Source organism: Patagioenas fasciata, chromosome 25, assembly GCF_037038585.1.
Source record: "Patagioenas fasciata isolate bPatFas1 chromosome 25, bPatFas1.hap1, whole genome shotgun sequence".
Classification (NCBI taxonomy): domain Eukaryota; kingdom Metazoa; phylum Chordata; class Aves; order Columbiformes; family Columbidae; genus Patagioenas; species Patagioenas fasciata.
The window spans coordinates 5,911,966-5,924,907 of NC_092544.1; the positions used below are offsets into that span (position 1 = coordinate 5,911,966).

At 47.9% G+C, this 12,942-nt stretch overlaps 1 protein-coding gene and 1 long non-coding RNA gene across 2 annotated transcripts; both read right to left on the reverse strand.

The window, feature by feature from the left end:
• Positions 1 to 105: 105 nt before the first annotated feature.
• Positions 106 to 4,691, reverse strand: LOC136112622 (uncharacterized). The gene is made up of 6 exons (XM_065857408.2): positions 3,987 to 4,691; positions 3,487 to 3,760; positions 3,328 to 3,406; positions 3,181 to 3,238; positions 2,873 to 2,974; positions 106 to 345 (listed from the first exon to the last, which is right to left on the reverse strand). The coding sequence occupies exons 1-6, from the start codon at positions 4,061 to 4,063 to the stop codon at positions 327 to 329; spliced, it is 609 nt and encodes a 202-aa protein (XP_065713480.1). The 5' UTR covers positions 4,064 to 4,691; the 3' UTR covers positions 106 to 326.
• Positions 4,692 to 7,308: 2,617 nt separating this feature from the next.
• LOC139825578 (uncharacterized) lies at positions 7,309 to 10,006 on the reverse strand. The gene is made up of 2 exons (XR_011735707.1): positions 9,934 to 10,006; positions 7,309 to 9,334 (listed from the first exon to the last, which is right to left on the reverse strand). It is a non-coding gene; the product is annotated as an uncharacterized lncRNA (long non-coding RNA).
• Between the last annotated feature and the right edge of the window lie 2,936 nt (positions 10,007 to 12,942).

A 12,942-nucleotide genomic window follows, 5' to 3' on the forward strand; every position in this document is an offset into this window, starting at 1 on the left:
GACAGTTGTTTTCTTTCTCATCTTGTCTGCATCAAAAAGCACAAGAAATTAAATTAAAAAAAAAAAAAAACAATCTGGGAAGGTAAAAATAAAGAGAGGCAATAGTTGTTAAAGATACAAATGTTTTAAAATATGCAACAGCCAAGTAACAGGAACATCCCATATTGGTGTGTTTGACTAAGAAATAGCGGAAGGTGGCTGACAAATTCAGCAAAACCATACCCTCTCCATGTTTTAAGAACTCCCAGTCTTTGAAATGAGACCTGAGAGTCCTCTACGTATTTTCCCCGCTCCAGCTCCCAAGTAAATTGTTGATCACTTCATCCTCATGTTGTTGCCATCCAGCTGTGAAGAATGAAGGACTGAGAGTGAACAGTGAATGAGTAGATTTTTGGGAGGGGGTGGAGGGCGGGTGTTGGAGGGAAGAGCTCTTTCTCCTTCTGCAGCAGGCTTAGTGGACGCTGGCATGAGATATCATGCCATTGACCTCTTTACAGGTGGTTATTCAAGCAAACATAAAACCCAGCCTAAGAGTGGAGCACATGATGTGGAGATGTGGGCCTTTTGGCGTGCTGACACCACCGCCGCAAAAACGACTGTTTGAGAGAAACACATCTAGAGCTCAGCGGTTTTCCTGAGCTGGATTCAGTTCTTGCTAAGCCTGCTTTTAAGGCTGCAGTGTCGGAGGATGCGATCAAAGCAAAACCAGCCCAGGTGCTCTCAGGAACAGCAGGCGCGTGCATTGCAGAGCGTCTCCGCCCCATGCTGAACAAGGATGGGGTAAGACAGGCGCCCCTCTGGGAAATGCACTCAAAGCCTGGTGAAAATGCTGAGTTCAAGGCCCCACTGAATCGGCTGCTGGTCTCTCTGTCGTGGGGGAGTAATTTAGGGTTCAGTTTACTGCAGAACAATGTTTAGATTTCTATGAGAGAAGTGTGACCTAAAAGAGTTCAGTGGTGGGATCACTGTATTATTCACTGCATGGGGGAAATATGCCAAGGCAAATGTTGCTCACAGTATGGAGCCTTGAGGGAAACCACTCGTTCCTGGTTTTCACCGAGACACTGACCATTCCTCTTTGGACACAGCCATCCAGCCAGTTCCTTATCCATCTGTCCAGCACATCAATATCTCACCAATTTATAGGTGGGGGACCCTATCAAAGGTCTTACAGACAGTCAGATGACATTTGTAGGTCTGCCCTTGTTTGCTGATGCAGTCACACCATCACAGGAAGCCACCAGAACAGTCAGGCATGATTTCCCCTTGGTGAAGCCTTGTGAGCTGTCTCCAATCACCTCCCTGTCTTCCTCACGTTTCTACAGATCTTCCATGAAGATCTGCTCCACGATCTTACCAGGCCCAGAAGAGAGGCCAACAGGCTTGTAGTTCCCAGGGTTCACCTTTTTACCCCTTTTTAAACACAGGCATAATATTCCCCTTTTCTATTCACTGGGGACTTTGTGTGATCCAGGAACCCCTCGATGATAACGCCATCAATGGGATGAGTAAAGGACAGAGGAGAGAAGAACAAGCGGAGTTCAGGAGCACAGACACACTACTGCAGACCCTGTGGGACGTGCCTCACATTCATGCTCTGCCTGCACATACCTGAGAGCACCTGGGCTGGTTTTGCTTTGATCGCATCCTCTGACACTGCAGCCTTAAAACCAGGCTTAGCAAGAACTGAATCCAGCTCAGGAAAACCGCTGAGCTCTAGATGTGTTTCTCAGCACAATGGTGACAACCAGCCACAGGCCCACAGAAACCCTGTCTGTCCGAGATGTCCTGTCTGTCCTGTCTGTCCCACACCTGCTCTGAGTGGGGATGGCTTTCCTGTAGGTCCTGTGCTGTCCCTGCCACACAAACGCAGTTGTGCTGGAGAGCCCTGTCACATCTCAAGTAGCACCACAGGCCTGGATTTGGCCATGACATTGAGCAGCTGCCCTGAATGAGGTTGGGTAATGGAGGGATGTACCTGAGACAAATTGCCATTCTTCTCAGTGGAAGCCTGGTGAATACAGCTGATGGAGAAGAGGAGGAGAGAGGCTGAGCCATGGCGTCCGTCAGGCTGGCCCCCAGCACTACTGGTGCAGCTCCCCAGACCCAGAGCCGGCGGGGAGATGCCGGCATCCAGGTGCGAGGCTGCAGGGTGCGCACTGCTCTGACACCAGGGCTGGACGGCAGCAGCGAGCACGGCTGTGGGAGCTGGGCCAGCGAGAGGAATCCTCTGCTTAGTGCCCAGCTCCGGGAGGAGCTGAGGAGCCTGAGGAGGATCAGGGAGTGCGAGAGGGACACAGAGCAGTGGAGCCGCACCCGGCCCTCCCCGAGTCCTGCCCAGCAGGTGGACAGGGCGCACGGGACAGAGGACTCCCTGGGCCCTCTCTGCACTGACTGACAGAGAGCTCTTCAGACTGCTGCCCAAGGGCTTTGGGGGAGAGAAAACATCAGCTGCCCTCAGGTTTTCCTTCACAAGCTTTTCCTTTACTGTTTCTTAAAGAATCATTTCACATTATTCCCCGTATGTTCATTAGCATCTTTCCTCCTCTCAAAGTCCTTCACCAACTGAAGATTTCTTTACAAACAAGTCTGATCTTCTAATTCCTAAGTTAACCATGTCAACAAAAGACGAGTGGAAGCCACCAGTGTGCAGTCCAGGTTAAAATCTCTCTGGGTATCCACGTGACAGAAACAAAAAATGGAATGAGGACAGTTTCTCTGACCATATTTGAGCTGTAACCCACGCAGGAAACTCCTGTCACTGCAAACCCGGGAGTCATCCAATCCACCCAATGGCACAGACGTGGAGTGGAACTCCTCCGGCTTCTTCCAGACACTCTGCTTCTCCATTACAGACACACAAAGCAGTTACCTGGAAAACGAAGGCGTACGCTCCTTTGGACTCCTGCTAAATTCCATCAATTCCTTCACAAAATCATTTGTAAACTCATCAGGTTTCGACTGCATCTTTTCCCTGTTGAAATAAGTTTCACCTTTATTACAATTGCAGTTTGAACTTTATTATGAAAAGACACCAATAAACAAACCATGGTCAATATAAGAAGAGGCCACACCATGAATCCTGGTGCCAGGTTTGGGCCCCACACCTCAGGGCTCAAAATGGCGACCCCAAGGGCACCAGAATCACCTCAAGGCTCCACATTTCTGTACGATACTCACAGTTCCCAGGCTGCTTTGTCACCTGCTGAGCACATTGCCCTGGCTCTCATTGACGGACCTTTAGGAGTGGGGAGAGGAGAAAGAAAAAAATCCCATTCAGTTTATCTGGAGAGAAGGTTTTTAAGGAAATTCTAAGGTTATAGTTACCGGTTGTGGGGCCTGATTGTCCTTGGGGGCCCAGGAGATGTGGTAAAGCCGCTTGTCTTGGAGCAGGAACCTGACAGTCCTGGGGAATAAAGGCAAACGCATGGAAAAGAAGCCCTACTGCAACCCAAAACTCATGGTGTATATTGCAGTAAACCTCACCTTCTCTGCTGACAAACTGCTGATGGGCAGAGAGGAAGAGCTGGAAAGTTCCGCGTTTGTCACCAGAGCAGCAGGAGGTGTCACCAGTGGTGGCGGCTGCTGCCAGAGCTGCTTACGGACCCTTTCTGTGTAGACAGCTCCATTTCTCGTTATGTTTTTACAAATGAGACACAACAGCTCCTCGGGAACAGGGTCGTGGTTTGAGGAGGAGGAGGAGGGCGGTTCCGCTGGTAAAAATGGAGGTTTCTCCTTCTTCCCTCTCACATAAGCTTCCCTGGAGGGGGGGTGGAAAATAAAAGAGTTGAAGTTGGGCAAAGGAAAGCTTCTCCAAGCTTTGGGTTTCACCAAAGGGAGATAAGAGATGGAATTTTCAGAGACAGTGACAACGCTTCTTCCCCCATCACCACAGGTGCTGCCAACTCGCTGCCGTTGCCGCTCACACACTGACGCGGGGTTTCTCTCGTTGCCTTTCGGGTCAGTCCAATTAATCCCGTACTTACGCGTTAATAATCGGTATTGCGTATTTTCCGGTGTTTGTCAGCAGCGCGCCCCTTGTGCTGGGATCCTCAACCTCCATCAGGAAACTCCTGGGAATTCCTGTGCTCTTTTTAATCCTGGGAACAGGCTCAAAAGTTTTGCCCTGTTAGGAACAGAAATGCAGACATCTCTCATCTGGAGACCCACACTTCAAATGACATTTCAGTGATGATTTTAACTAGCGAAAGCTTTCAATCCTCTCCTTTTGCCAAGCATAAGGGCTGCGTGAATATTCAACAAAATAGGTTGCTGTTAGAGGATGCAGGAGGGCAGCTAGGGTAGCCAAGGCCTCCTTAGAATTACAGCTGGCGAGAGGGGTCAAGGACAGCAAGAAGAACTTTTTCAAATACATAGCAGATAAAACTAATACCAGAGGCAATGTAGGCCCACTGATGAATGAGGTGGGTGCCCTGGTGGCAGAAGACACAGAGAAGGCAGAATTGCTGAATGCCGCCTTTGTCTCTGTCTACTCCGCTGGAGGCTGTCCTGGGGAACCCTGTACCCCTGAGACCCCGGATGAAGCCAGGTTAATGGAGGAGTTTGCTTTAGTCGATGAGGACTGGGTTAGGGAACAATTAAGTAGTCTGGACGTCCATAAATCCATGGGTCCAGATGGGATGCATCCGCGGGTGCTGAGGGAGCTGGCTGAGGTCATTGCTGGACCGCTATCCATCATTTTTGCCAAGTCTTGGGAAACGGGAGAGGTGCCCGAGGATTGGAGGAAAGCAAATGTCACTCCACTCTTCAAAAAGGGCAAGAAGGAGGACCCGGGTAATTATAGACCGGTCAGCCTCACCTCTGTCCCTGGGAAAGTAATGGAACAGCTTATCCTTGGTGCCATCTCAAGGCACATCAGGGATAAGAGGGTCATTAGGGGCAGTCAGCACGGCTTCACCAAGGGTAAGTCATGCTTGACCAACCTCATAGCCTTTTATGAGAATGTAACAAGGTGGATGGATGATGGCAGAGCGGTGGATGTGGTCTACCTTGACTTCAGTAAAGCCTTTGACACAGTCCCTCACAGCATCCTCACAGCTAAATTGAGGAGGTGTGGTCTCGACAATAGAGTAGTGAGGTGGGTTGCAAACTGGCTTAAAGAGAGAAGCCAGAGAGTGGTGGTCAATGGTGCGGAGTCCAGTTGGAGGCCAGTATCTAGTGGAGTGCCTCAGGGGTCAGTACTGGTGCCAATATTATTCAATATATTCATTAATGATTTAGACGAGGGAATTGAGTGTACTATCGGCAAGTTTGCTGATGACACTAAGCTGGGAGGAGTGGCTGACACGCCAGAAGGCTGTGCCGCCATCCAGCGGGACCTGGACAGGCTGGAGAGTTGGGCGGGCGATAACCTGATGGAATTTAACAATGGAAAGTGTAGAGTCCTGCATCTGGGCAGGAACAATCCCAAGTTCCAGTATAGGTTGGGGCATGACCTATTAGAGAGCAGTGTAGGGGAAAGGGACCTGGGGGTCCTGGTGGACAACAGGATGACCATGAGCCAGCACTGTGCCTTGTGGCCAGGAAGGCCAATGGCATCCTCGGGTGTATTACAAGGGGGGTGGTCAGTAGATCGAGAGAGGTCCTCCTTCCCCTCTACTCCGCCCTGGTGAGACCCCATCTGGAATATTGTGTCCAGTTCTGGGCCCCTCAGTTCAAGAAGGACAGGGAACTGCTGGAGAGGGACCAGCGTAGGGCAACAAAGATGATTAAGGGAGTGGAGCATCTCCCTTATGAAGAAAGGCTGAGGGAGCTGGGGCTCTTTAGTTTGGAGAAGAGGAGACTGAGGGGTGACCTTATTAATGTTTATAAATATATAAAGGGTGAGTGCCACGAGGATGGAGTCAGGCTCTACTCAGTGGCAAACAATGATAGGACAAGGGGCAATGGGATCAAGCTGGAACACAAGAGGTTCCACTTAAATTTGAGAAAGAACTTCTTCCCAGTGAGGGTAACAGAGCACTGGAACAGGCTGCCCAGGGAGGTTGTGGAGTCTCCTTCCCTGGAGACATTCAAAGCCCACCTGGACACCTTCCTGTGCGACCTCACCTAGGCGTTCCTGCTCCATGGGGGGATTGGACTGGATGATCTTTTGAGGTCCCTTCCAATCCCAAACATACTGTGATACTGTGATACTGTAACGGAAACACACAAATATCCAACAGGAGGGGTCAGCAGAAACATCTCGGGTTTGTACGGAATCCTGAAAACTGCAAAATGTCATTAAAAGAGTTCAAAACAGAGAATTTTCCAGTAATACTGGAGTGGATAAACAGGCATGAAGGATCACAGAGGATGCTCTACAGCCATATTTATTGTCTACTCCCTAGAAAAAGAACACATTACATTAGAATTCCAGGTTGTCCCTCCCTGAACTCCTGGGTCCCTTGGGGCTCTCCCAAGGTAGTTCAGGGAGGGACCCAGGACTTCAGGAGGGACCCCAAACCCTGAACCCCTACAGAGCCCCATACGTTACTCATAGTGCCCCATAAGTGACTCTAAGCCACACCCGAGTGCCCCATAAATGGCTCATAGAGCCCCATAAGTGACCCATAAAGCCTCACAAGTGACACATGGAGCCTCCTAAGTGCCTTTTAGTGACCCCCAAGTGCCCCGTACCGACCCACAAGTTCCCCTTTCATGCCCCATAAGTGCCCCATAGCGCCCCATAAGTGCCCCATAGCACCCCATAAGTGACTCATAGAGACTGGGTCCCCCCCTGAACTCCTGGGTCCCCCCGAACTCCTGGGTCCCTTGGGGCACTCCTGGGGCCCCCCCTGAACTCCTGGGTCCCTTGGGGCACTCCTGGGGTCCCCCCAAAATCCTGGGTTGCTTTGCAACATTGCTGGACAACCTCTGCATTTCACCCCAAGAGAAACAATTCTTCATAGGATAATATTTGTTAATATTGTGTGACTAAGACAAAAATTCTTACTCTGTACATGTAAACACAAAACTATTCTACACTGTACAAATTTCATCCCGATACACGGTGCTCTCATTTACTCCTTAGATAACTCTGGCCTCAGCCTCCCTACACTAACATTAATAGAAAATGTTCCCTTTTCCCAGGTCTGCTGGAGGACTCGTCAGCTACTTGCAGACTTTCCTCTTACCCTCAGTCCTTGAAAGTTTACCCTTCTTACACTGGAAAAAAGCAAGACTCAATGCATCTGGCAACCAAACAAACGTTCACAGCAGGATTCTGATTTGCAGATGTCAAAGAATCCTGTTATTAACTTTGACCTTCAATTTTTCTTATCAAAAACAGAGAACGAAAGTTGGTACTGAAGTCCACATTCTTTAGTTTAATCAAGATTAAGATAATGTCCAGAACTATAGAGATATTGATCCAGACACATTAGAAACAAGCAATGAGGTTTGGAAAAAAAGGTTTCATTCTGTTATAAACAGCAAACACAAATTCTTCATGAACAGTTTATTTGCTTATTTTCCCAGCTGAAGCCAGTCCAGAATTTAGTCAGGACAAATATGAAGATGAGATTTTAAGACTGATTTGAAGACAGCACGAAACACTGAAACTAGGCTTCTCATGAAAGAGAAGTTCTATTTAGATCCTTTTAAAGTGAAAAGCAAGTATTTGGTATGAAAGGGAAGAACATCAAAGCAACCAAGTTAAATGCAATATTAACACCAGACACACACTAAGAGCAGAACTGCAGGTGAACACGTTAAGGTAAACGAGTGTACTTAGTCTGACAAAACAACAAAGAAAAGTAGTTAAAACTACCGTTACAATAAATCTCTACTATCATCCTAAGCGATACTGTCTCACTGTAATATTCTCTATCACTCTGTTCTCTGTTGTCTTTTCTATTTTACCTAAATCCTTAGGGCTGAGGATGATTTTTTCCATTTATTTTGCTACAGGACTCAGCACCAAGTAGTCTGATCACTCACTGAAGCTGACAGGCACCCAAACTACACAAATAAGTTAGAAAGCCTGGAGCTCTACTGTAATAGTTTGGTCAGCGGTAGAAATGTGAATGAGAACTTGAGACAGAAATGTTTAAACCAACATTATTTAAGTGGCAAAGATCAACACTCCCACCCAACTTGGTGTCATCTGCGAACTTACTAAGGCTGCACTCGAACCCCTTGTCCAGATCATTGATAAAGAGATTGAACAGAACTGGCCCCAATGTTGAGCCCTGGGCAACACCACTCGTGGCCGGCCAACAACTGGATTGGATGCCATTCACTGCAACTCTTTGGGCCATAGTAAAGCTTGAAGTACTATTTTATTAACAGCCAATAAACTTCAAGCCTGCTACTTTCATATTCTATGCACTCTTTTAAAAGAACTTTTTGCCCTGCTAAATGTACAAACTTCAAACAACTGTAATGCGTTGTTTTGCAATGAACCACTAATATTCAGAGATGCTCTATCCCTGAGACAGAACAATCAGGATAGTAAAGCATCAGTTTGAAAACGGCAAGATGGAATTTAAGCATTCCGCCTTGATTAATTTTCACAGACTCTTCAATGCTGACAACTCTGAAAACAGAAAAAAAATATTAAAAATGCAACATCTCTAACAGAGCAACACCCAAGTAACAAACCGTATTTTCAAGATATGATGGCTCAAAAAGGCATCAAATGTACACGCATCCAGAGAATGTAATTAAGACAAAAAACCATCTATAAGAATTTTTCAAAAGTATTTCTTTACGTTCTTTTGGAACCACTCAGTCACAATATGTTGGCTTCTGTCCAACAGAACTGGAAGCATACACAGTTTAGACTCTCGTTCTTGTACCCACTGCAAAGAGCATTACAGAGCTTCCATCAGCAAAAAAACTACAGCAAATGGAACATGAGAAGCACAAAAAGAAAAAAAAAGTAAAAATGATGATACAGAAATGAGAATTTCGGAGGTTGTCCAATACTCTATCATTGCCATTTCATACATACATTAAAGAAGCAGTTAGACTTTGTAAACACTTGCTGAAAATGAACCTCCCAAAGCCTCTGACATACAACTCTTCAGGTATACATAATCGATTTTTTTTCACTGGGTTGCTTAATAACCTTAAAAAACATTGTCTGAATGTTAGTCAATAGAAATAGAAATAAATTCATCAACATATTAAAGTTAAACCATAGTTATAACCTCTATTTTACAGAAAAGGCACGAAGAGAACAACACTGAATATAAAATAATTTTAACAACTCCTATCCCATTCAGTCATTGCCTTCCATACAAAGCTGGATGAAATTTCCACATGCTTCTGGTGCTTCTTTTGACCATAGCTCTGTATCTATATCTCCTGCTGTTGTCCGCGACAAAACCTATAGAGATAAATACATCATTAGTTTTATCGTCACTTTGTCACTGTGCAAATAATATCTTTGCTAAGTTAAACCGGTGCTTCTGAACTCCTTACATTACTAACAGCAGCAGACATTCGAATGTGCCAGGCAGCTGCTGTTATCCCAGGCAGCATTGCCAGTTCCTAAGATGCAGTTCTGGATCGATACACATAGCAAGGCTTTGAGGCCAATAAGCTGTGGTACCCGACACACGAGAGAAACCTAGATACCCTTTATCGCTTCCATAATGAAGCAACATAGGAAACACAATTATGCCTTAAATCTCCAAAGGCATTATACCTCTCTCATGAGCAATACCATTAAATCAAATGAAAGATCATATTAAAATGAAGAACTTAGGCTACAGTCAAGAACAGAGGAAACGAAACCCTTCAAGGGCTGCTGTGCCATGGCCCCACACAGCACACACCACCTTCGCCTCAGGCCGCATCTTCAGGGGCTGCACCGCCTCAAACTATTCAAACCGGCCCGCAACGCGGACACCACCGCCATCACCACACCCGTGTCCTCCTCACCTCCCCCAGCCCTGCCACACGCAATTCCTTCACACCCCGCACCATTCAGCAGCAGCCCCTGTGCACACCGCGACCCACGCACCCGGCTCCTCGCAGAGCGCGCGATCCACGCCCCGAGCGGCCCCGCGCCCCACGCCCCGCGCACGCGCGCCAGCAGCGGCTCCCGCCCGCAGCCCCCTCCCTGCGGGGCAGCGCAGCTCCCTCACCCCCGCCGGCCTGGGCTCGCCCACGGCAGCCCCTGCCCCCGGCGAGCCCCCCTTGCCGTTGGTGGGGGCTCCTGGATGCAGATGTTGCTCATGGTGGGGAAAAGCGAGTCCCAGCAGGGGACCAACCATCCAGGCCCGGCAGCCGGTTACGCTTCGCCTGCAACGCTGCCCGCCCCTCCGAACCTCCCGCCATCTCGGACGCATCTACGCAGCCCAGGGAGGTGGGGAGGTGGCTGCCCAAGCCGGGAGGAAGGAAGAAGGACGAAGGGATGAGTCCCCGTTTGAAGTCTCTACGGGAGTCACTGAGGAACAACTTCCTTTCAGAAAGACCTGCAGCCTTCTCCAGACATCTGCAGCCCCTCCCCGTGACTCCCGCCCGGTGCTGAGGTCCCCCGTCCTCCCTGTGAGAGGTACGGTCCAAGAGTGCGCCGGGCAAAGCCTTCCGGCGGGAGAGGCGGCGCCGCCAGCCCAGTCCGGGCGAGGACGGCGGCGGGAGGTGCGGAGGCGCTGCCGGGTAAGGGGCTCCCAGCCAGGTTTGCGGGGCCGGCAGTCTCAGTGGCCGCCTGGGCCCACGGCTGGCGTGTTGGAAAGGGGAAATAAGCGGCGGGCCGATGGAAAATGACGCGGGAAGGTGGCGGGGCCGCGCGTGCAGCGAGAGGCGGGGCGGGCGCGTTTCCCGGGGCTGCCGTGGAGAAGCGTTGCTCCGGGCGGCACAGCCGGGGCTCTGAACCAGGCGGCGTTGCGGTAGCGGGAGGGAGGCCGGGAAGCGGGCTGAGGGAAGCGGGCAGGGGCTGAGCGCAGCCGTGCACTCGCTCCCTTCTAGGCCTGCGGGGCCTCTCCGCAGCGTTTCGGGTGGATGAGGACCAAGTGCTGTGTTCCTGTCGCCTGTTAGTATAAGCCACCTTCTGCAAAGCTGGATCCAAAGAGTGGTGGTTGTTCTTAGGCTTGGTTTTCCTTGCCGCTTTTGTTCTGGATTGTTTGTGTCCCACTAGATTATTGCTTCAATAGACCCGCTGAGAATGGTGGGGAGGCAGGACAAGCAGGGACTCCTGCTCTGTTTGCAAGGGGTTTAGATGTACGTTAGACCAACATACAGCCATTGCTTCATCGTTCTTTCTTGATCCTGAGACGTGAGGAGCGTTTGACTGTTTTGAGTATTTCTTTGACATGACATTGCAAGGTACAGGTGTACTTTTGTTCCTTGTTTCTTGACATTTCCTTCCGTGTTCCTTACCTCCTTGACCCTCCTGGATTTCCCTCAAAAGACAGCCGTAAAACATGCGCCTAAGCACTGCTGAGTTTATAGACCCTGAAGATGATGGCAGAAAACCATGTGTTATAATGGAGCGTATATATTGTTATTGCTTAGCTTTCCAGCACTCTTCATGGCATAGACCAGTAAGTTGTCCAAGTTTTCAAGTGAGTTTTCCAGCCTGGGGTTTGAAGGGTTCTCTGTTATTTTGAGTAAAATTTTCTGAAGACGGTGCTTGTCTCAGTAAATCAAAGTTTAAATTATTGGAGATGATGTACCCCCTTTCTGGTTTTCTGATTTCCGTCATGGGTTTCTTGTTATGTTTGCTTAATTATTTATTTACATAAATGACCTAGTTATTCAGAAAACTGTATATAACTGTTGAAGGCACTGATATTTTCATACTCTGTTCAGCTGAAGATAGAAGGGCACTGTCGAGGGTTTAGATTGTGGGGTCTGGACTGGACTCTGCAGCAACCGGAGCTGGATTCAGTCTGTCACTGGCCTCAGTTCGCAGGGACGACTCGCAAGGTCCTCTCCTAATGTCACCACAGGGAAAAGGGACGAGATCCTCGTGATCTCCCACTTTTCTATGAAGTATTCACATGAATGGGATGTTATACTCAGTTGGTCAGTCTCTTGGTCACCTGTTTCTCGTTGTCCCTCTCACGAGATGTCCATCCGTGCTTATCAATAACCTCACATCCCATTGCTGTGTTCACCACAACATGGATCTGGTTCTCCAGGAAAATGCAGCTGATATGGAGCTTTCGCTGACAGGGAAATTCACTACAAGAGAAACTTGTTTTCTAACAAAACCAGGACAGGCACCTGTTTATTTTGGAAATTCAGTTGTGACTTTCATTACACAGGCTCAGAAGGTAAAAATACCACCGATCTGGTTTTGAGGATGGGTCTCTGGGGTTTCTCTTTTTCAGAGTCCTGTCCTGTTGTGTCTGTTTAACTAAACTGTGGGCTCAGATGGGAAAATTGCGCACTTTCTGTAACTGAAGTTTGTACTGTTCTGATCCGCTATCTCCACGCTTTTCTGTTACTCTTTTAACTTTAATTCACATTTACTTTCTTGCACCCATTAGTTCTTTGTATTTGGTGCCACGTTTCCTGGATTCAGAATCACTTCGCAATTTGTTTCGCTTTTTAAAAACATTTTTCTCCCTGTCTTTTGCCACTTTTCAGGAGTGATTATTTATCTCTTTTTTTTTTTTTTTAATTGCCTTTTTAAGACAAGTCTTGCAATTAAAACGTCAGTTACTTCAGAGTTTCCATTGAATGTCTGTCAGCATCCACGCACTGCTATAATTTATAAGTACACTTGTTGTGGATCACTGGAGTGTCACAGCTGTTACTGTGTTCATACTGTAACTGAAGGAATGCATAAGCTTTCAGAGAAGTTGAATAATTGTTAAAATTATAATGGAAAGGTCATAATGAATCAAGTGGGGATTTGGCAATAAGTTATGTAAAACTAAATGATCCATAGCCGTTTATAGTCGCCAAATTTGTTCTGATCAATTGCTGCACAGAAAAGTGACCTTAGAAATGCACTGGTTTGCTTTTCTTTAAGTTATTTTT